The following is a 24,711-nucleotide window of genomic DNA, read 5'->3' on the forward strand; positions in this document are numbered from 1 at the left end:
AAAGTAAAGAGGTTTAATTGGCTCAGGGTTTTGCAGACTGTACAAGCATAGTGCCAGCATCTGCTCAGCTTCTGGTGAGACCTCAGGTAGCTTTTACTCATGGCAGAAGGTAGAGTGGGATCAGGCATGTCCCATAGTGAGGGAGGGAGCAAGAGAGAGAAGGGAGAGGTCCTAGACTCTTTCAAACAACTTGATCTCACGTGAATTAACTGAGCGAGAACTCACTCAACACCAAGGGGATGGTGCAAAAGCATTCATGAGGGATCTGCTCCCATGATGCAATTACCTCCCACCAGACCCCACCTCCAACATTGGGAATCACAGTTCGACATGAGATTTGGACAGACATCCAAACCATATCCAGTGATTTGGGAATAACTGGCAGCATGACACCACATAGGAAAAAGTGGCTGGAATTGTGGCCAGACAAGTCCGGTCACATTTTGAAAAGCTCTGTCACACTAAGGAGCTTTAACTTCATACCTTCAGAAAAGGAAATATTTTATAAGCAGGGAAGAGATTCAATCAAATATGCATTTTTAATTGGCCATTTGATTGAAATATGGGCTTTAACAATAAATTTTGAAATAATTTCAAACTTAGGGAACATATGCAAGTATAAAAAGCTCCCTTGTCTCTGGCCGGGCGTGGTGAGTCACACCTGAAATCCCAGAACTTTGGGAGGTCAAGGTGGGAGGACTGCCTGAACCCAGGAGTACAAGACCAGCCTGGGCAACACAGCAAGACCTCATCTTTTTTTTTTTTTTGAGATGGAGTTTTGCTCTCATTGCCCAGGCTGGAGTGCAGTGGCGCCATCTTTGTTCACTGCAACCTCTGCCTCCCTGGTTCAAGTGGTTCTCCTGCCTCAGCCTCCCGAGTAGCTGGGATTACACGCACACACCACCACACCCAGCTAATTTTGTATTTTTAGTAGAAATAGGGTTTCAATATGTTGGCCAGGCTGGTCTCGAACTGCTGACCTCAGGTGATTCACCTACCTCGGCCTCACGAAGTGCGGGGATTACAGGCATGAGCCACCATGGCCGGCCGCAAGACCCCATCTTAAAAAAAAAAAGCAAGCAAACAAACAAAAACAAAACTCTCTTATCTCCACCACCCAAATTCCCATTGCTAGCCTCACACATTGCTCCACTTTTCTCTATCATCTACTACACACAGACATTCATTATCATTAGTCTTTTTCTGAATCATTTGAGAAAGAGCTTCAAATATGATTATTCATCACTTCCTATCTTAGCCCACTTTGCACTGCTGTAGGGTCCAGCCCTACAGGGCTTAGCGGGTGTTCTCCCCGTGTACAGAGACGAGAGATTGTAGGAAATAAAGACATAAGGAGATAAAGAGAAAACAGCTGGGTCCAGGGGACCACTACCAACAAGACGTGGAGACTGGCAGTGACCCCCAATGTCTGAGCGTGCTGATATTTAATGAATACAAGACAAGAGGGCAGGGAAAGGAGGGTGAGTCGTCCAAGTGATTGATAAGGTCAGGCAAGGCATGTGATCACAGGACAGGGGGCCCTTCCCTTTTAGGTAGCTGAAGCAGAGAGGGAAGGCAGCATACGTTAGCGTTTTCTTCTACGCACTTATAAGAAAGATCAAAGACTTTAAGACTTTCACTATTTCTTCTACTATCTTCTAAGAACTTCAAAGAGGAACCAGGAGTATGGGAGGGACATGTAGGTGGACAAGGAGTGTGACCGTTGAAGCACAGCACTACAGGGAGGGGTTCAGGCCTCCGGATGACTGCGGCCAGGCCTGGATCATATCCAGCCTCCCACAAGAAGCTGGTGGAGCAGAGTGTTCCCCGACTCCTCCAAGGAAAGGAGACTCCCTTTTGCGGTCTGCTAAGTAACAGGTGCCTTCCCAGGCACTGTTGTTACGACTTGACCAAGGATCCCTCAAGCGGCCCTTATGCAGGCGTGACAAGAGAGCTCACCTCTTGCCTTCTAGGTCACTTCTCACAATGTCCCTTCAGTATCTGACCCTATACCCGCCAGTTATTCCTTGGTAATATGAGTAATACAACAAAGAGAAATAGTAAAAGCTAATGATTAATAATGTTTATACTAATGATTGATAATGTCCATGATCATCTCTATATCTAATTTGTATTATAACTATTCTATTTTCTTTATTATACTGACACAGTTTGTGCCTTCAGTCTCTTGCCTCGGCACCCACATGCTGCTATAACAAAGTACCTGAGATAGGGTAATTTATAAAGAACAGAAATTTATTTGTTACCATTCTGGAGGCTGGGAAATCCAAGATCAAGATACCAAGAGGTTTGATGTCTAGTGAGGGCTCCTCTGCTTCCAAGACAGCACCTTGTTGGTGAGGGGAGGAGTGCTGAGTGCTCACTTGGCCAGAAACCTCGTCTGCAAGGTCACTACCTCCATCCACAGGGAGGAGCCTCATGGCCTAGTCACCTCACGGCCTCACCTCCTTACACCATCACACTGACCACTAAGTATCTTTTCCTTTCTTTTTTTTTTTTTTTTCTGAGATAGGGTCTCACTCTGTGGCTCAGGCTGGAGTGCAGTGACGTGACCAGAGCTCACTGCGGCCTTGATCTCCTGGGCTTAAGTGATCCTCCCACCTCAGCCTCCTGAATAGCTGGGAGTACAGGGACATGCCACCATGCCAACATAATTTTTAAATTTTTTGTAGAGACGGGGTCCCATTGTGTTGCCCAGGCTGGTCTTGAATTCCTGGGCTCAAGTGATCCTCCTGCCTCAGCCTCCCAAAGTGCTGGGATTACCAGTGAGCTACCACACCAGGCCTTGGCCATTCGGTTTCAACATCTGAATTTTGGAAAAGACACATTCAAACCATGGCACCCCCCAAATACTCTAAAAACAAGGATCACCTCCACTAGGTGGAGGAGTTGTTGGAAGGGTTGTTCCAATGCAGAAATCAGTATCAACACATTGTCCAACCCATAGATCCCACCCAAGCTTCACCAACTGTGCCCACACTTCTTGTCCCATGTCTGGGACCTCCTAGGAACATACATGGCAAGGCGTTGTTATGTCTCTTCAGTCTCATACGATCTGGAACAATTCTTAGTCTCATCCTGTCTCTTATGACTATTTATTTATTTATTTGAGAAAGGGTTTCCCTGTCACTCAGGCTAGACCGCAGTGGTGCAGTCATAGCTCACTGCAGCCTTGAATTCCTGGGCTCAAGCGATACTCTTACCTCAGCCTCCTCAGTAGCTGGGACTACAGGCTCATGCCACCATGCCAGGGCAATTTTAAGATTTTTTTTTTTTTTTTTTGTAAAGATGGAGTCTTACTACGTTGCCCAGGCTGGTCTTGAACTCCCAGCCTCAAGTGATCTTTCTGCCTCAGCCTCCCAAAGCGTGAGCCACTGTTCCTGGCTCATGACAGTAATAAAGAAAACAGAATGGCCTTCCTTCTGGGTCTGTCTGATATTCCCTAGGCTAGACTGAGGCCGTGGTTTCTGGCAGAAGTGTCGGGCGTGCTGCTGTGCTCTTCTCAGCACACCACACAGGGACTCAAAGTTTCAACTTTTCTCCACTGGTGACAGGTGCCACATTACCTGGCCATGCTGGTGTCTGCTGGTGTTCCCCACCAGAAAGTCTCAATTTTCCTCTTTGTAATGGAAAAGTATGCTGAAGAAAGATATCCACTCTCATTCCTCATCAAATCTCCACTTACCCCCCTGAGCCTCCATTTATAGCTCACTCCTGCAACAACCCCACTATAGTGATTGGTAAATGATGATTTCCATTCTCATAATTCCTTCTCCATTTATTAGTTCACATTCTACTATAAAGAAGAACCTCCCCTTCTCCACTATTTTCCCTGCATTCATCACTGGTTTATCTACATCAGTGTGGACTATTTTGCTCACTCAGTGGTAATCTGCCAGTATCATTCTTTGTTTTGTTGCTCAAATTGTCCTAGATTTCACCAGCAAGAACTCCCTCCAGCTACTTTCCATGTCCTTTGATCTCCTGTGAATCTTTGAGCACTTCTTCACTTCCTTGAACAACAAAATAATTCAGGATCATCTTGTACGTTCACTCCAGCCCTGAAATTAACCATTTCTCCAAAGAGTCCTGATTCCTTTTGTTGGAAAACTTTATTTAGAATTTAAGATCTAGGGGCCAATTGTGATCATTGGTACTGGGGTACCATTGCGTCTAGATACTCAGCAGACAGAACTAGAAAATATTTCTGTGTTTATATGCACATATACCTACACACGCATGCACAAACATAAAACTATCTTTATAATATCTGTATATATTTTTAAAAACGAGTTCATACTACCACTTGCAGTTCCAATCCAATCCCTCAGTGTTCTTTATAGCCATCCCTCTTCCATGTTTTTACCTTCTCCAACAGCAAGAAACCTGGCTTTCACTGTTCCCGGTGTATTTAATTTGCTGGTATAACCTCCAAAAGCAAGAGATGCAGAGCACGTGCTCCCACCCTCCACAATGAGACATATTTAGAGGTGTTGGGGAGGACCCAAAAGCAAGAAGAGTTGAACCTAAGCAGAAGACAGCACTTTCCTCTGAAACCAGGAGGCTGGAACTTCGCAGCTGTGCACCGGAGCACTCGGAATGACACTCCAGAGAAAGCAGCACTTTTCCTTGTCTACAAGACTTTTTCTTGTTACAAGAAGGAAAGGATGGAGGGGTCATGAAAGATCACAGGAGATTGAGGGGTTATAATGTTAGCAAAAATCTAAGAGCCCAGTTGGACCTGCAGTCAGACTGGACACCTGTAAGATTGAACTGTGGTAGGGCCTTAGGATCTGCTTTCCGCAGGCAGTTAATCACAGGGAGGGGCTGGAAGCCCGGGACTCACACAGAGAGAAGCTGAGGACACTCGGGCTGACTGGTATGCAACACGGGAAATTCTCTTCAGTCTAGTTTACATCCTTGGGTCAACCACTGGATGGCACATGGCACAGGATTTTTTTTTTTTTTTTGAGATGTTGTCTCACTCTGTCACCCAGGCTGGAGTGCAGTGGCGAGATCTCGACTCACTGCAACCTCCGCCTCCCGGGTTCAAGCAATTCTCCTGCCTCAGCCTCCGGAGCAGCTGAGGCTACAGGTGCGTGCCGCCATGCCGAGATAATTTCTTGTTTTTTTTAGTAGAGACGGGGTTTCACCATGTTAGCCAGGATGGTTTTGATCTCCTGACCTCGTGATCCGCCCTTCTCCGTCTCCCAAAGTACTGGGATTACAGAATTTTTTACGGGGCTTATATTTATGCAAGTCTTTGTAGGATGTGAACCTACAATTTTCCAGTAGAGGAAAGCTGCAAAAGAAAAGCACAGGCTCCTTTCTGCGTCAACAAGGCAATTACTTGCTTTTGTGTTGAGGTTTAGCTTTGAATGAAAGGTGGTGTTAGGAGCACTAACCGGTCGCATATTTACAATCTACATAATATAATTTGCTGCTGCAGCAAACCAGGGACTGTGAAGAGTAAGAAAAGGGAAACCACTTCCACCCCTTCCTTGGGGTTTACTGCCCTTGCCTGGAGTTGAGCGTTTAGACTCTGCAATGTTTTACCTGTGTGATATAATCTCCACATACATATGCACACAAAATTTTGCAGACACAGGAATAAGGGGAGAGAGATTCCCATGGAAAGGTGACCCTGCTTCTTCTGGGCATTTGTTTACTCATTCAGTACCTGCCAGTGCCCTACTCTGTTACAAATTCACTAAAAATTTCCTTGGAATTCACTGAAAATGCTCAAAAACAGTCAACTAGGATGTTCTTTGCTACTGTTTGAAGTTTCCTTGAAAGAGATTTCAAAACAAATATAATTATCTCGATTGAATTCACTGGAAAATAAAGTGATCAATAGTCGTGTTTTTGAGTTAACTGAAAAATGATCTCAGAAATCACAGGCAAGGCCCAAAATTAGTCGTCTGAAACAGCTATTAATAGTTGGCCACAATATTAACACCTTTGGCAAAGCCGCGTGGTGCCCGGCGTGAGTTCCCGGGTGTCAACAGCGTCCCTTGGGCGCTTGCGGTGGTCTTTGCCCAGCACTACCGTACCCCTCAGGGAGGGTTTTTGGGATTAAAGTCATCTTAAAGCCAACTGAACTGCGTGAGAGTTGTCAGGCTCACAACGGAGTCGTTCGTGTTTAAAACCCTGACAAGCAGAGTGGGAAGGGCCACAGAGGCAGCGTTCTCACGCCGGAATGCCGGACAACAAGACCATCCCGAGAGACTGCGCAAAAGCCACAACCTTGCACACTGGCTACGCAACCCCACACCGAAAAAATGCTGGAGGACCCCCGCCAGCAACGCCCGTCTGACCTCCGGAGGGCGCCCTCGTCACCGGTCCTCGTGGCCGGGGAGTTACCGCAAACAGGGACGCTGCCCTCTCATCCCCCCGCCACCCCGGATGCGCTCAGCGGCCGCGCACCCCCACGCCTGCCGGCAGCTCCCAGAGGCGGTCAGTCTTCGGGTTTGACGACGGCAACTTCCCGCGCCTCGACGAGAACAGCCACGCACCCGGAAGCCGCCTCGGGAGTCCCACGCCGCGGCGCGACGCCGCGCCAGAACCGCCCGCGGGCTCCGAGGCCACCGGCGAGCGGGGAGGGTGCCCTGCGGAGCTGGGGCTCGGGGAGGACGCAGGCACTCCCGACCCACGCAACTAGCATTCTCCTTCCCGGTCCCGACTCCCGCCAGCCGAGACACACCACCCCGCGTAATGACGTCGTGCGCCTGCCCCGCCCACTCCAGTAGTCGTCGACCCGGCCCACGGCCCGCCCCGCGTGATGACGTCATATCCACCCCACCCACTCCCGGTGACGTGCCAGCCCCAGGCCCACGCCGCTCCCGCCCCGCGTGATGACGTCGCCGTCCCGGGAAGAGGCGGGCGTGCGGCGAAGCCGCGTCCCCTCAGAGGGGCGCTGGCGCGGGGCTGAGCCGCCCGGGATCAGCGCGAGCACCCAGCCCGCCTCGGCCGGGAGGGCAGCGCGGCACGGCGGGGCGATGAGCGGCGCCCGGGGCGAGGGCCCGGAGGCGGGCGCCTGCGGGGCTGGGGGCCGCGCGGCGCCTGAGAACCCCGGGGGCGTGCTGAGCTTGGAGCTGCCCGGGCTGCTGGCGCAGCTGGCGCGGAGCTTCGCGCTGCTGCTGCCCGTGTACGCGCTGGGCTACCTGGGGCTCAGCTTCAGCTGGGTGCTGCTGGCCCTCGCCCTGCTCGCCTGGTGCCGCCGCAGCCGCAGCCTCAAGGCCCTGCGCCTGTGCCGCGCTCTGGCGCTGCTGGAGGACGAGGAGCGCGCCGTGCGCCTGGGGGTGCGCGCCTGCGACCTGCCCGCCTGGGTGAGTGCAGACCCCTGCCCGCCCCGACCCCTGGCCTCCGGTCCCGATCCCTCCTCGTCCAGGCAGGAGCTCCCCTTCCCGCGACCTGCCGCCTGGGTGAATGCAGACCCCAGCCCCGCCCCGACTCCCGCCTTAGCAGTCCCCCACCCACCCCGTTCCAGGCAGGCGCTCCCCTCCCGCCTGGGCGAGTGCAGACCCCAGCCCCGACCCCCGGGGTTGTTCCTGCGACTTGCCAGCCTAGGTGAGTGCAGAACCCGCCCCGCCCCGACCCGACCCCCAGCCCCGACTCCCAGCCTCGACTCCCAGCCTGTCCACGCAGGCGCTCCCCTGCCCGCGACCTACCCACTCGGGCGAGTGCAGACTTCAGCCCCGCCCCAGCCTCCGGCCCACTCCCTGCGAACCTGTCCGCCTGGGGCCGCCACCCTCAGCTCACGCCCAAGTCCTGAGTGCTCCGTGCCTTCCCGCCGTCCGAGTCGGGCGTCCCTTCTCTCCGCTTCCCCGCCCGCCCAGGCTCCGGGTCCAGGGCGCGTCTGCCCTCGCTGTCCCGCGCGGCTTCCTGGAGACTCCTCCTCACAAAGCCCGCTTCCCTCCCCCGGCCTGCGGACCCCGAGCGCCAGCGGCAGGTACCGGGCGTGGCGCCCCCTCTTCAGCCGCGGCCCTGCCGGAGCCTCCGCACGCTTCCTTCTGGTGCCGCCCGCGGGGTCTCTCTAGGGGCCTGAGCGGCCGGTTCGGCTCTCACAGCGCCCAGCGCGATTCTCGTGCTCCTTCCCAACGCCCTGCCGGCCTGGAAATGCTCCAAGTGGCTTCAGCTTTTGCTTCTCTCTGTTTAAAAAAAAAATGTATTGACAGCTGGTGGGGGAGAAGTTAACTTTTTCTTCTCCTCGGAGAGGACTCACTCATGTCTTGGTTGTTTCAGACGCATCTCAAGGGCAGTGAGTATCTCCTGAAAGATGTGGAGATTTTAGATAATTGAAAGATTGTTTCACTTTTTTGCAAGTATAATTGTGAGACTGAGCATTTTTATATGGGGTCGAGCTGAATCCAGTGTGAATGTGTGTGTGTGGCACGAAGTTTTGGAAGAGTTGCAGCAATAGCAAGAGTCATAATGTTATTTTATTTTTAACTCTGGCAATTCTTTACCTCATATATTTATGGACTATAGACATTAAGAGTTGGCTTCATATCTTTTTCTTGTCATTCCCTAATTCTTTCTTAGCTGTGACTTGGCGTCACAGTTTCACATTGCAAGAAAGAGGATTTTAATGATGCTTCCATTAGGCTTAATGTAAACTTTGGGGTAAAGGTGGCCAGCAGTGGGTTTCGGAAGGGTCATTTTCCCTTAGAGGAGAGAAGGTCCCTGTTTCCAGTGAGAAGTAAGGCATGACACAGATGGCAAACAAGAATTAGAAAGGAGGCGTGCCCAGGACAAGAAGATAGTAGTTGCTACTTTGTGACGACAGATTGCAAGAATATAATGTAAGGGACTTGGGAATGTACAGTTCTGCCGATGCGTGGTGAGCATGAGGGACAGTCGTATTTGGAGAACCAAGGTAACTGGCATGGTACAGCTTTTTGCTAGCAGTGGGAAAAATCGAGGGGCGTGTAGAAAACGGGAAGTTAGAGGAACCGAGGTGGGAAAAACTGAAGAACAGAAGAGCTGCACTTTGGAAATGGAAAAGGACTTTAAAGTGACATTTTGTGTCTATATTACACTACGATGCATAATATTAAAAAGTGGCTAAAAACAGAGTCCATTACCGTCCATTACCAAAACAGCAACGTAATCAATGCTGAAATTTGCAGGAAGTGATGATGCTGACTTTCATAGAACTTGGTTATTGGCCAATATCAAATTCGCTTGTTAAAAATCTTCGTGAACCACAGATTTTCTTTTCTTTTTTTTTTTAAGACGGAGTCTCTCCATGTCCCCCAGGCTGGAGTGCAATGGCGTGATCTCAGCTCACTGCAACCTCCGCCTCCAGGGTTCAAACAATTCTCCTGCCTCAGCCTCCCGAGTAGCTGGGATTACAGGCGCGCGCCACCATGCCCAGCTAATTCCTGTATTTTTAGTAGAAACAGGGTTTCACCATGTTGGCCAGGCTGGTCTCGAACTCCTGACCTCGTGATCCGCCTGCCTTGGCCTCCCAAAGTGCTGGGATTACAGCCGTGACCCACCGTGCCTGGCCACACAGACTGTTTTCTTGTGATAAATAAACAGATGCAATTGCTGCCCTATTGAAGAACTGAAATTCTTTTATTTATTTATTTTTTTTTAGAGACGGAGTCTTGCTCTGTCACAAGGCTGGAGTGCAGTGGCACGGTCTCAACTCACTGCAACCTCAGCCTCCCAGGCCATTCTCCTGCCTCAGACTCCCAAGTAGCTCGGATTACAGGCATGCACCACCACGCCCAGCTAATTTTTGTATTTTTAGTAGAGATGGGGTTGCACCATGTTGGCCAGGATGGTCTCGATCTTTTGACGTCGTGATCTGCCTGCCTCGGCCTCCTAAAGTGCTAGGATTACAGGTGTGAGCTACCGTGCCTAGCCTGAAACTCTTTTTTTTAGAAAAAAACAATACAAATGTAATTTAGCCAAAGATTCTTTTTGAGTTTTTAATCTGTGTGACTTAAACTGATGAACCATGGTGTTCACCTCATGAAGAATTTGTATTTTCTCCAGAATGTTTTACTTGTTAATTCCAAATTTGTACCTGAGCTCATAATCCCACACATACAGACTTCAATGTGCCTAGGTTGCTTAAGACATTTCTTGAAGGATTCACATGAAGCTTGACAGTGATTGTGTTCACAGTTTTAGAGAGATTTTAAAAATATCTTTTAAAGTATTCTTATGTATTTATTTTATGATATTTATTAAAAGTATAATATACTTTGTTTTCATCATAAAACCAGCAGGTTGCATGGTCTCGAAATGTGCCTGAAATTCTGCTGTGTGGCAGGGGTTTTGCGGGGGGAGGTCAAAGCACATCAATAATAGAAGAAGCTATGAATAAGAAAAGTTAAGATTTCGATATTACTTGCACTTTGGGTTTGTTTTTGTTTTTATTTTTCTAGAGATGAGTTCTTACCATGTTGTCCAGGCTGTTCTCAAACTTTTGGCCTCGAGGGATCCTCCCACTTAGACTTCCTAAAGTGCTGGGATTGCAGATGTGAGCCACCATGCCTGGCCAATATTACCAGTACTTTGATTTTTACCATACATACATTGATTCTTGGGGTTTCTGAACTTTGGGCTGATATTTTGCCTTGAACAAGATATATTTGTATATCCCAAAGACTGTACTCGTTTTCATAGTATGTCGTTGACAACCATTAATTCATAGCAGAGTGGAAACATAGGAAAACATGAATTAATGAGATACTGATTTCCTCACTTCACCTTTGTATATATTCACTGACAGCTTTTCTTCTTCTTACTGAGTAAAAACTGAAGCTGGATATGGAAAGGGGATAAAGAGTATTAATACTTTGAGAAAAAATGTATACTCTTCCTGATTTAGGCTATTAGGATATGAAAAATGGCTCTCACTTAACCGTGATAATTCTGTAAGTTTGGTCCTACAGCTTTAAAATAAAGTGTTATTTTTCTTCACTTATTTTCCCATAAACAGTTATGTTCCAACTGTTTAGGGGAAAGGCTTGGCAGGCTGGATGAATTGAGGACAGGACTTTTTGTTGTTTAAATGTCTACCCAGTGTTAATGGGCCCTGGACAATTAGACTACTCTGGGTGGAGAAGAGAAGATTTATTTATTTATTTATTATTTTGTTTATTTATTTATTTATTTATTTTTGAGATGGAGTCTCACTCTGTTGCCCAGGATGGAGGGCAGTGGCATGGTCTCGGCTCACCACAATCTCTGCCTCCCAGGTTCAAGTGACTCTCCTGCCTCAGCCTCCCAAGTAGCTGGGAGTACAGGTGCCTGTCACCATGTCTGGCTAATTTTTGTGTTTTTAGTAAAGACAGGGTTTCACCATGTTGGCTAGGCTGGTCTCAAACTTTTGACCTCAGGTGATCCACCAGCCTCGGCCTCCCAAAGTGCTGGGATTACAGGTGTGAACCACTGCGCCCAGCCTTTTTTATTCTTTAAAGAGAGGAAGTTCTCGCTGTGTTACCCAGGCTGGTCTTGAACTCTTAGACTCAAGCAAACCACCTACGTGAGCCTCCCAAGTAGCTGGGATTACAGGTGCATGCCACCATGCTCAGGACTGTGAAGAAGATTCTTGAAGAGTTTTTATAGAGCTGAATAAGGGCAATTTTTCATTGCTATTTTTATTTGAAAATATTACATCTTCATAGGATTAAGTCTGACTCTGTCCTGCTTTTACTATTGCCACTAAATGCTGATTCTGTGGCTGCCATGGATAATACTGTCATGGATAATACTACTCAACTGTTCTGACAGTCGGTCTTTTATCACCTCACACTTGGATTATTGAGAATTAAAGCATATTAGTTCCTTGGTTATGTTGTTCTGTATGTTTGTATACAGGCTTTCTCTGGGGAGAGCTTTCTTCCCATTGCCCTTCTGGGAAGTTCAGGAAAATTTAACTCTAGCCAAAATACGGTATGTATAGTCTAAGAACCAAATGAACAAAAGAAAATAATGCACTGTGGTCTCATGTAAAGAAAGGGCAAATATTTATTTTTTTATTCTTCGTGTTAATCTTCACTTAATACTTTAATAAAATGTTGTGAAGACTTGTAACTGAAAATAGTTGGCACAGCTAATTCAGGAGCCACAATTTCGCTATTTTAAACGAGTGCTACTTTAGTACCTGAATCCAAGCGATCATGTGGTTGAGTCAGTGCTGGAGTCGTAGTCGTCGCTGCAGATAGGATGAGGGGTGAGGGTGCTGCCTGGGGTTTCTCGTTTACACCCGCACTGCGGCTGCCACACAGAAGGGAAAGGATGTGACGGTTGTGTTGCTTCAGTTCTGTGGTCTGAGAGCCTCCTTCAGTTAGAACAGTAATGCCCCAAGATGGCTCAAATTAAAGCAGGAAATATCTGGCTTTTAGTTTAAGCTAAAAAATAGATTTAAATTTAGGATATATGCATCCATCAGCCTGTATGTTGTGGATTTAGTAAAACTTCTATTAAGATTAGTATTATCATTCTACATTTAAGAATGGGAGGATATGGAGCTAGGACTGAAATATAAATACTTTATATGAATATATACACTTAAAACATAATATATTTTATAAGCACGTATTCATAAATGTAAATTTCCATCCTGTGAAGATGAGCTGTGGAATAGTGTTATTGTTAGACCTAGTGAACCTGTGATCTTTCCTGTGGGCTTTCATGATTTCCTCATTGGTCACAGCCTTTAACCTTGAAGTAGGCATGGTGAATATACTAAAAACCATCAAATTGTATACTTTAAATGAGTGAATTGACTAGTATGTGAATTATATCTCAATAGCACTGTTAAAAAATATAGACATCAGGGGGTGGGCGTGGTGGCTCAAGCCTGTAATCTCAGCACTTTGGGAGGCGGAGGCCAGTGGATCACGAGGTCAGGAGATGGAGACCATCCTGGCTAACACGGTGAAACCCTGTCTCTACTAAAAATACAAAAAATTAGCCAGGCATGGCGGCGTGTGCCTGTAGTCCCAGCTACTTGGGAGGCTGAGGCAGGATAATTGCTTGAACCTGGGAGGTGGAGCTTGCAGTGAGCCAAGATCGCACCACTGCACTCCAGCCTGGGCGACAGAGAGAGATGCTCCATCTCTTAAAAAAAAAAAAAAAAATTCCAGTGTCTATTTTTATTTTATTTTTTTGAGATGGAGTCTCGCTCTGTCGCCCAGGCCGGAGTGCAGTGGCGCGATCTCGGCTCACTGCGAGCTCCACCTCCCAGGTTCAAGCAATTCTCCTGCCTCAGCCTCCCAAGTAGCTGGAACTACAGGCACACGCCGCCATGCCTGGCTAATTTCTTTTGTATTTTAGTAGAGATGGTTTCACCGTGTTGCCCAGGCTGTTCTTGAACTCCTGAGCTCAGGCAGTCCGCCTGCCTCAGCCTCCCAAAGTGCTAGAATTACAGGCATGAACCACCGCGCCTGGCCCGGATTTCTTTTAATAATTGATGAAAAGGTGATCAGTTATAGTGCAAAGTGAGGTATTCCTTTGCTTACGGAATTCTAGCTAAAACTTTAAAAGTTTTAAGGAATATTGTTCTAACTTAAGTTTGGGGGCATTTGCATTTTAAAGGGTTAGGTATATGAATTTTAAAAACTAGGTAAATGTTTTTAACTTAAACTTACTACTACTTTATTTACTTTATGAGCTGGAGTCTCACTGTGTTACCCAGGCTGGCCTTGAACTCCTAGGCTTGAGGGATCCTCCTGCCTCAGCCTCCTGAGTAGCTGGGACTACAGGTGTGAACCATTGTACCCAGTTCTAATATTACTCTATTTTTATTTATTTTTTAATTTTATAAACTTATTTGAACATTTTTTATACTTGTAGTAGAGCCAAGGTCTTGCTATGTTGTCCAGGCTGGTCTCAAACTCCTGGGCTCAAGTGATCCTCCCATCTCAGCACTTCCGAAGTGCTCTGATTACAGGTGTGAGCCACCACATCTGGCCTATAATAGTCCTTTAAACACTGATACTGTACTATATTGGCATAAACAAATGTTAATTTTAATTGCATAACAATAGAAATCATGTTTCAAAAATATAAAAAACCTAAATCTGTGTTTCTGTGAGTTATGCCAAACTCTTAACTATGATTCAAGGTATCAGTATATAATCACCACCTATGTTTGAGTAGTTTAGCTTATGGATTGGTTTGTTTTATACTAGGTACATTCTATCAGAACATAATTTTATCATGTATTATATAATACGTTGTGGTCTTTTGTGGTCTCTTGCATTTTGTTATGGTTTGGCAAGTCATTATCTTTTTTAGTTTTCATGACAGTTCTGTCTCAGAGGAATTTTATTTCCTCATTTAGGAGATGTAAGGACCCACTGTATGCAGTGTTATGCCAACAAAAGTGTAAGAAGTCATCCTGTCTTCGTATTTAGACTCTTCTCAGAGTAGTTAGAACAAGCACCTGGGAAGCGGGCTGTGGTGATGGTGCCCTGTCACGGTGGTTCAGAAGAAAGGAGCAGGGAGGGCTTGATGGTAAGTAAGGGGGTGTGTTATGAACTTACGGACATGTTAGGGAAGAGATTCTATTCTTATTGAAGGGTATGGGGCCTTCTGTTCAGTAGCAACAGTACGAGCGTGTGGAGGACAGTTGCAAAGGTGGATTTCTGGGCCGTCTCATCTGGAGGGAACTCCATGGAAGTTCTGATAGGGTTGTAACTCCTCCACCTGGTAGAAGGCTGCGCTCAGCTTGGGACTTACTCTGGGCCTAGCAGTGAGGAATGGAAGTGGTCCCACTAGACCCCAGCCCAGGTCCCCACGGGTGAGGAGTACAAGTGCTCCTTCTGGATGACTGGCCCAGGCCTTCAGGGCAGTTCTGATTTACAGGGTGCAGGGATGTGGGCGTGATTACTGTTGTACTTTTCAGACACTTTGGACATGACAGTGGGTGAAAGTAGTGATGTGTTCAGATCTAAGCTTGTGAAATCAGAAAAGGAAAGCTACTGTGTAATGCAGTATACTTCTATTCTTGCTGTAGCTACCAGAAAACTCACAGCCAAAATGATTGCTGGATTGTTGGGCCCTGTGCTGCTGTAATAGCTGGGAGTACGTGTCGCACTTTTCTTCAAACAGACGATCTTCTTTTACTCTCAATGATCTTTATTGTGTTTTGAACACTGAGTCACCTTCTGTTCTTTTGGAATTGGGTGGGGCATAGTTCTTACACAGATGGTGAATATGCTGGTAGTTGTCTTTTGCATGGGATCATTTTTCCATAAAGCATCTTTTATTTACGGAGTTTTTCCAGAGTCTTTCTCCCTGTCACTGATCTTTTTCTTCATTTATTTTTCTTAACTGTTTTTAAAGTTCTGTAATGTTTGTTAAAGCAAACTATTTATTTTTGTGAATTTTTTCCTGGATCACATTTTAAGAAACTAATCCAATTTATATGTAAGGATTAAAAATGAGTCTTGATGAATTTATGGACATGTATTAGGCATTTGCTATGTTCTAGGTACTATGCTAGGTGCCAGTGACACAAAATATGTGTAAGACAAGGCCAAAATATGTGTAAGACAAATTTCTGTGTAAACTCAGAAATTTACTAGCTTGCAATAACACAACAAATCTGTTTAATCCTAGCATTAGTCATAGTATGAATTGGTGGGTTTTTTTCAGTTCTTTTTATTTATTTATTTTTGACACAAGGTCTTACCCTGTTGCCCTGACTGGAGTGCAGTGGCACAATCATGGCTCACTGCAGCCTCAACCTACTGGCTCAGTCACCCCTCCCACCTCAGCCTCCCAGTAGCTTGGACTACAGGCATATGCCACTAATCTCGCTAATTTTTAAAATTTTTTTGAGGGGGGATTCTCCCCATGTTACCCAGGCTGGTCTTGAACTCCTGGGCTCAAGCGATCCTCCTGGTCTACTTCCCAAAGATATGGGAGGGAATACAGGCGTGAGCCCATGCACCTGGCTATTGTTATTTTTTTAACTGATAAAAGTATTATTTTTATTGTGTTCAACATGTTTTGAAATATGTATACATTGTAGAATGTGCTAAATCGAGCTAATTAACAAATGCATTATGTCACGGGCTTACCATTTTTTTGTGGTGGAACACTAGAAAATCTATTCTTAGTGATTTTTTCAAGAATATATTACATTGTTGCTAACTATAGTTAGTGTTGTACGATAGATGTCTTGAACTTATTCCTTATAATTGAAATGTTTTATCTGTTGCCTTATATGTCTCTAGACTCTCCCTCATTCTTCTAGTAAAAGTAATACATGTTCATTTTTTTTAAATTCAGGAAAAAATATATGAAAAAGATCATTCATAATACCAAACCATCCATAATGGTAGTTGGTAGAAAAGTATAAATTGAATAGGGTTTAATGGATTGCGGCCGTGACTAGATGAAAGTATCAATACGAAGTTAGAAGCGCATCCCACGTGCACTTGTGTATCCACTTGTGTATGGCGGCAGCAGTGTCCTTTCGGATCACAGCTTTAGTTTTGAGCCTGGTGATTGCGTGCTGGCATTAGTGATAACCACACCAACAGCAGATGTGAAATACTAATACGATGGTTTTCATTATGCTTTCTTTATTACTTGTAAAATTGTCATTGAAACTGAGTTTGATTTTTTTTTTTTATTCATTCAGTTACACAGCAAAGTCCCCCTTTATCTTTCTATATTTAATGAACATGCAGTTGTATTTTTCTTCATTTCTTATGGCTGGACAGGTTTCAAAAACATATTTTTTCTGATTTAAAGAAGAAAGTATGCTCTTTGAAGAAACAGCTTTGGAGAATAAAGAAAAAAAAAGTTACCTACAATTCTACTAACTGGTGATAACCGTTAGCAGCATTTTGTGGATTTTGTTAATCTTTTAATGATATGTTTGGATATATATGTGTGTGTACAGTATCCTCCTTTCTTAAATGCTATATGATGAATATCATGTTATTCTTCAGAAATATGACTTTGACTATTGCAATCTCATCTGTCTTGTGGAACTACCAGACTTTATTTAGATGATGTCTGATAGACATTTGAAAAACTACATTGTGAGATATGATATAACGAGAAGAGATAAAAATAGAATTTGAGATATTTAATTTCCTGTCCTTTTTAAGTTATGAAAACATATTTACTTGAGTTATTTATTAGATCTGTGTCTAGGATATATGAATTATTTTTGAACTCATTAGACTGACATGATAATTGTATAAGCAAAAGTCTGGCCATGGAAGGCAGTGTTTGTTTTTGCATGGTATGATGTTAAAAGACAGAAGATTTATCCCTGTCTCTTTTTATCTGAATAACCTTTGGAAGAAAGCATTCCCTCCATAATGAGTCACAGCTTCAGATTGCTTTTCTTCCCCTGTGCTGTGTTGGTGTATTAAAGTTTGCTAACAGTTAAAAGTATTTTTAACTGCAGTAGTTTCGTATAGCACAATTGAGTGATGGCTACTTTGAGGTTCCCGTGATGACTTGCTGAATTGGTGTGTCCTCGCCTGGACGTGACCTGTCATGTGGCCAGTGCCCGTGTGAGTGGGCTGCCCTTCATCCCTGTAGGGTGTGCTGCGGCGTGGCCACTGGCCTCTGGTTAGCTTTGAGACTCCCACCATCTCGCAGAGCCCATGGCTCAGGCTCAGGCTCTGGCTCTGATGGGTGTGGGTTGTGCCCTGAGACCCACCCCTTCCTAACTCCCTGCCCTTGGGTGAGTCAGGCACAACTCTTAGAACCTTGTTTCCTCTTCGGTTTGATGGGGGTTGAGCCTGACTCTGTGCTGCGGTTGTGAGGTTGGAATGGGGAGAGGCCAGTGAGCACACTGGACATGGGTGGGCAGCGAGGCATGTCCTCGGGTCAGCCATCTGAGTCACAGGCCCGGAGATGCACAGCTGTGACCAATGCTCCGCTTGCGGGCAAGTCCTGGTGTGGCCTTTGCCACCTCCCTCCCCCCCTTCTGCTGAAATGGAACAGATGAGCCCTGGGGTTTTTCTTTGTTTCTGTTCCACTGTGGTTTGTTTACACTGTTGCTAAGAATTTATCTACCATAATGCTTTGTTATTATTAACACTTGTAAGTATGTGTGCCTTAAAATTTCACTTTCTCTCTCTTCCTCTCTGTATATCACTAAAATAATATCCAAGGAGCCTGCATTGTCACTCCTCTTCCTTGTCTTGGTTTGCTGTGTATCTTCTTACTTAAAACAAATATTGTTCCAAGGACATGGCTAATCTTTCTTGACTCCACTTCCAGGAGTCACCCTGGATGCCATAGATAGATAGTTAATTTTACATTTTGTGCATATAACATTTAATTATTCAAATATTCATTAACTTCCTTGTGTGAATAAGTGCTGGTTAGTGACTAAAAAGTGGGAATTTGAAAGTGCACTTCCTATTTTGGGGTCAATTGTAATAGTTTAATTTTAATGTGTGTTCTATGTGGAGTTGTTTCCTTCTGTTTATGTCTGAGGGATTGATACGTTTTCAGTTTCCCAGAGTAAGGTGGCTCTGTAGAAAATAAATCCAGTGATGTGGGAGGAGAACATTATTTAACTTGCTTCATGCCATAAATGTTATACTGGAATACATATTATATGCTAGTTTTTGGTTATGCTGCTCACGTTTCGAGAACCAGTATCAAATTGCTAAAATTATTAATCTGAATGATACTTTCACCTTCCATTTTCTTATGAGACTTTGTTACATATTTGTTAAAGCATTTAGTTTAATCTGTAAACCAAAAGTATTTGAGACAAGTCCCAATTAATTTAGTATTTTATTTGCCAGGGTTAAAGGATGCTCGTGACATAGTCTCAAGACTTGTGCCCAAGGCGGTTGACCTGTAAGTTTTAGGGATATGTAAGACATCAGTCAATGCATGCAGGCTGCACATTGGTTCAGAAAGGTGGGACAGCTGGAAGTGGGTACGTTGGTTCAGAAAGGTGGGACAGCTGGAAGCGGGTACGTTGGTTCAGAAAGGTGGGACAGCTGGAAGCAGGTTAGTGTGGGGAATGCTCCAGATCATAGCTGGACTCAGAGTTTTTTCTGATTGGCAGTTGGTTAAGTTACTGTCTAGAGACCTGGAATCAATAGAAAGGAATGTCTGGATTACCTTGTGGAGACCAAGGTTTCATCGTACAGATGAAGCCTCCAGGTAGCAGGCTTCAGAGAGAATAGATGGTAAATGTTTCCTGTCAGACTTAAAGAGTCTGTCAGTCTTAAGGTAATGAGGTGTGTCCGACACCCCGCCCCCCCATCATGGCCTGAAGTAGTTTTACAGGTTAACTTTGGAAAGCTCCTGGCAGAGAGGAGGAGCTGTTCAGATAGTTGGGAGCTTAGAATTTTGTTTTTGGTTTATACTTTGTACCCAATTTGTAAAATGTTATATAAAGCTGGTGTTGATATTCATACACAATTAGAAGGGAATTTGCCTCCTGAGACCATTAATTTATTTCATTGGTGCTACAAATCTTTAAATGGCTAGTAAGTGCGTACCTAAAATTTGTTAACACCGTCTACACTAATGTCTGCGTGCTGGAATTTTGAAACCAAAACCCCAAATATAATCCAATACAAAGTAACAATGCTCTTCCTACTTATTTTTTCCACACATATAAAGGTCTTGGAATGTATCCAGTAACTAGTAGAAAGAATTAATTTTACTCATTCACGAATGGTGCCGTTTGTGAAGCAAAGTTTTAGAAGAAATGCTCCGTGGATGTCAGTGTCATTGCTGGAGCATTCGGGAAAGGACGACATGGCTGGTGCATTAGGGCCCGTGGCAAAGTGCCATCGACGTGGTGGCTTCAAACAACACACTTACCTTTTAACGATTCTGGAGGCCAGCAGTCCGAAATCAGTTCCTCTGGGCTAAAACTAAGGGGTGGGCAGGGTGTGCACGCTGGAGGCTCCTGGGGAGAAGCTTTTCCTGCTTTTCTCGCTTCTCAGCCGCATTCCCATGTCCATGGCTGCAGGCCCTTCTCCCTTCAGAGCCAGCGGCTGCTTCCGTCCTCGTGGGACCATTCTGCTTTCTGTTTTGTCAAACCTCTGTTCCTCCCTCTTTTCTTTCTTTTCCTTAGACAAGGATTGAGGCCGCAGTGAGCTGGTTGCACCCAGGCTGGAGTGCGGTTGTGTGATCATAGCTCACTGCGGTCTCGACCTCCTGGACTCAAGCAGCCCTTCCACTTCAGCCTCTCGAGTATCTGGGACTACAGGCCTGTACCACCACACCGAGCTAGTTCGCTAATTTTTAAAATTTTTTGTAGAGACAAGAGTCTCACTGTGTTGCCCAGGCTGGACTTTCTCCCTTTTTAAGGATACTGGAGACGGCATTTAGGGCCTCTATGGATAATCCTCCGCCCCAGAAGATCCTTCATTTCATCACATCTGCAACGTTCTTTTTGCCGTATAAAGCGACACTCACAAATTTCAGAGATTAGGACGTGACCGTCTTTTGAGGGCTGTTACTCAGCTTCCCATGCTACCCTGTATCTTGGGGTATTCGGGAGCCAGGAAGGCTCAGTTCCAGCACTTTCCCTGTGCCTTAACATCTCAGAAATCAGATTTATTTTACAAGGGTGTGTTATTGTTAATGGACGGTGCTCTTAGTGGCACATAGTGCAGCTTATAATTGATCACATCTTGGGTTCAATACTAAGGTTTTTTTCCATTTTTGGCTGTAGCCCTGGTGTCTGAGGTAGGGTGTGTTCTTTCAGAGGTGGGATGAGGAGGAGCTGTGCAGTGGGAAGAAGGGTTAGGAACTGTGGGAACTGAGATGACCACAGGAAGCAGCACTGTAGGTTACACAACTGGAAGAGTTGGGCTTGATCCCTAGACACAGGGCAGCATCCAGATACCACTAGAGGGATGTGTCCAGTTTTAAAATGGGGATTTAGCAAGATACATTTGGCAGGGATATCCAGAGGGACTGGGGACACAGATCTAAGCATGAGGGGGAGGGAGCACCTGAATGTCAGGGGAATAGCTTTGGGGAGGAACGTAGATAGATGAGTGAGCTGGGAATGTAAACAACCCCAGGGTGCAGAAATGATGCTGGAACAATAGGAGCAGTAGTTTGAGGGTGGGGCTGGGGTGGGAGATTACTTCAGTCTTTACCATTGGTGTAAGAAACCCAAGGAAGTTCCAAGAGGACTCAGCCCAACAGCAGCCAGCGCCTCACTGGAGAGACAGGTGACAGGCCAGCGAGAGGAGGAAGACTGTGGATAGCTTCGCACGGGCTGCCTCTCTGCACTCGGAGGAGTGTAACAGAAATCACATGAGAAAACAATCGGTGACTGTGCCTAGCACTCATTGCAGGCTGTCTTCTAACTCTTGACATGGAAGTCATTTAAACCTCACAGCTCACCTGCCACCTTTGTTTTACAGTTAAGGAAACAAGTTCTGCTAATGTCAGAGGTGAGCACAGGCAGCCCTTGACCTGTGAGGTCTGTGCACTGCCGTGCATTCTGTGCTCTCTCCTGTCTCTTGATGGCAGTAGAGGAGGCACTGGGGATTTTGGCCCCATCTAATCTCGTCATTTTTACAACCCCAAGAGAATTGTATGTCATTTCTGCTTTTCAGAGTAGGGGCTAAGGTCTGAGAGACTCTGCGGTCACCCCAGTAGAAGTCAGGTGTCCCCTCCTGGCCATACTCAGTGCCCTGGGAGCTGGGCCCAGCTCATAAAACCTGTACTTGCGGAAGGCACCAGAGATGCCAGGGTGGTGGTAGGCTACTGTTCCCAGAAGAGCAAAACCAACACAAGTGAATGACCCACTACCTTGTCAGCCGGTGGGAGCTTCTCTGGGTTTTAAGTTTATGTACTATTAGCATTCTTAAGTACATTAGGAGGTGACAGCCAGACTGTGGTATATTTTTAAATGTTTTACATATATGAGAGTAATCAGGACAAGTAACGTATGTTTTTAAATGTTTTAGATCTGTGAGAGTAATCGGGACGAGGAACGTATATGTTTAAAACAGTTTTGATCTGTGAGAGTAATCGGGACGAGGAACGTATATGTTTAAAACAGTTTTGATCTGTGAGAGTAATCGGGATGAGGAACGTATATTTTTAAAACAGTTTTGATCTGTGAGAGTAATCGGGACGAGGAACGTATATTTTTAAAACAGTTTTGATCTGTGAGAGTAATCGGGACGAGGAACAGAGGTGCTCTCCCTTGGTCTTTGTTTCCTTCTTACTGTTATACGTTTTGTCTGGCATGATTTTCCTCCTGCCTGAAGAACTTACTTTAGTATTTCTTTTACTGCAAGTCTGCTGGCAATGGATTTTCTCAATTTTTGTCTGGAAAGGTATTTATTTCCCTTTCACTTTCTTACATTAATAGACTTCATTTTTTCGAACAATTCTGCATTTCCAGAAAAATTGAGCAGATAATACAGAGTCCCCACATCCCTTCTTACAGTTTCCTGTGCTATGTCTGTCACAACTAATGAGCCCGCGTTGATATATTTAATACTAACCAAAGTCCACGATTTACAGTACAGTTAATTCTCTGTGTTGTACATTCCGTGGATCTTGACAAATGGATAATGTCATGTATCAGCTATTACAGTGTCATACAAAATAGTTTCGCTGCCCTAAAAATCTTCTCTGCTTCCACTCTTCTTCTCCGTCTGCCTGTGCTCACTGATCTTTTTACACAGTTTTGCCCTTTCTAGAATGTCATATGTTGGAATTATAGAGTATTGGCCTTTTCAGATTGGTTTATTTCACCTAGAAATATGCATTTTAGGTTCTTCTGTGTCTTTTCATTGCTTGATAGCTCATTTCTTTGTTTCATTTTTATTGCAATAAATTCAAATAATATAAAACCATTTTAAAGGACACAATTCAGTGCCGTTTAGTACCTTTACATGTAGTGTAATCATCACCTTTCTCAGGTTCCAAAACATTTTCTCTGCCCCAAAAGGAACCCTGTTTTGTGCCCATTTGCAGTCACACCCTGTTTCCCCTCCCCCAACCCATGGCAACCACATCTGCTTTGTCTCTGTGGGTTTACCTGTCCTGGATATTTCCTGTAAACGTGTGTGTGATCTTTTATGTGTGACCTCTTTCAATTAGCATAGTTTTGAGGTTCATTTGCATTGTGGCATATACGAGTGGATCATCTCTAAGGCTGAATATTCCGGTATGTGGCTGAACCACAGTTTGATTATGCTTCATCCACGATGGCCGTTCGGGTTGTTTCCACCTTTTGGCCGTTGTGAATGGTGCTGCTGTGAAGGTTCATGTACACATTTTTGTCTGAATACCCATTTTCAATTCTTTTGAGTATATACCTAGGAATAGAATTGTTGGGTCTGTGTTTAACATTTTGAGGAATGCCAAACTGTTTTCACAATGCCTGTACCACTTTACATTCTCCCCAGCAATGCACGAAGGTTGAATTCCTCCACATCCTTGCCCTCACTTGTGTTTCTCTGTTTTTATTGTTGTTGCTGTCCTAGTGGATGTAAAGTGGAAGTCACTGTGGCTCTGACTTACATCTGCCTGATGACTGACTGGTACCACCTTGACATGATGTCGTACATTTCTTCCACCTCCACATTCAGTTAGGTCGTTCAGTAGCTTGAAATTGGCCATGGTGGGAATATTCACACTTCGGAAGTTAGCAGTCTCAACGATGTGGCTGTGAGCAGGAGCCAGCCCAAGCCCATCCCTGCTCTGAAGCGTGTACTTCTCCAGAGAGGCTCCCCCGTCCTCTGGAAGGCAGGGCGGGTGCAGGCTGGCCTCTGCAGAGTGGTTCTGAGCCAGCCTGTGGCTGTGTGGCAGGGGGAAGCTCTGGCTGCCTCTGATCCTCTGTGCTCTAAGGCCCAGCCCTCCAGATGTTGTGACTAGGAGTCTGCAGTGCTTCCTAATTGCCCCCTGGTCTGTCCCAAAGTCCAGTTTGTGCTTTCTCAGTACAACATGCTTGCCAAAAGCTCTATTTTGCTCCTTGAAGGCCAGCTTCTTGCCCTGGGTAGCTTAGGAATTCAGCGAATCTGTCTTGAAAGAGACTGTACCCTTCTTCCCACTTCCCTCTTTCAGGGATCTTGGCCCCTCAGGTTCTGGTTGTTTAGCTGACCCAGACTCCAGTTCTTGCCCCGCCAATCTCCTGAGACGTCCATAAACCCTATTGGCTTCTTTGAATCCCAACCACATTTCACTGGATTTCTCACCCTCTTGTAGCACAACCTTGAAGGTTGCATAGAAAGTTGACTCCCCCCTCTGTGGTCTCCGCCTCCCCTGAATCCTGCAACGTTTCCAGGTGTGTGTGTGAGCTGCAGCGGCCTATGCAGGTGTGCAGGAGCATGCGTTCAGGCGCCTGTGTGTCCCTGTGCAGGTGTGCGGGAGCGTGCGTTCGGGCGCCTGTGTGTCCCTGTGCAGGTGTGCGGGAGCGTGCGTTCGGGCGCCTGTGTGTCCCTGTGCAGGTGTGCGGGAGCGTGCGTTCGGGCGCCTGTGTGTCCCTGTGCAGTGTGCGGGAGCGTGCGTTCGGGCGCCTGTGTGTCCCTGTGCAGGTGTGCGGGAGCGTGCGTTCGGGCGCCTGTGTGTCCCTGTGCAGGTGTGCGGGAGCGTGCGTTCGGGCGCCTGTGTGTCCTGTGCAGGTGTGCGGGAGCGTGCGTTCGGGCGCCTGTGTGTCCCTGTGCAGGTGTGCGGGAGCGTGCGTTCGGGCGCCTGTGTGTCCCTGTGCAGGTGTGCGGGAGCGTGCGTTCGGGC

General features: G+C 45.9%; 1 protein-coding gene across 4 annotated transcripts in view; it reads left to right on the forward strand.

Moving 5' to 3' along the window:
* Positions 1-6,811: 6,811 nt before the first annotated feature.
* The window catches only part of ESYT2 (extended synaptotagmin 2), a 103,062-nt gene continuing 85,162 nt past the window's right edge, over positions 6,812-24,711 (forward strand). For 2 of the 4 annotated variants that reach the window (XM_033193544.1, XM_033193545.1), the window contains exon 1: positions 6,812-7,349. In XM_033193544.1, the coding sequence (XP_033049435.1) occupies positions 6,876-7,349 (474 nt within the window). In that variant the 5' untranslated portion in view covers positions 6,812-6,875. Of the gene's footprint in view, positions 7,350-7,817; positions 7,973-14,388; positions 14,506-24,711 lie in introns of those variants that run through there. The other 2 variants (XM_033193547.1, XM_033193546.1) reach the window with 2 other exon arrangements.

Source organism: Trachypithecus francoisi, unplaced genomic scaffold (assembly GCF_009764315.1).
Source record: "Trachypithecus francoisi isolate TF-2019V2 unplaced genomic scaffold, Tfra_2.0 Lachesis_group4, whole genome shotgun sequence".
Classification (NCBI taxonomy): Eukaryota; Metazoa; Chordata; class Mammalia; order Primates; family Cercopithecidae; genus Trachypithecus; species Trachypithecus francoisi.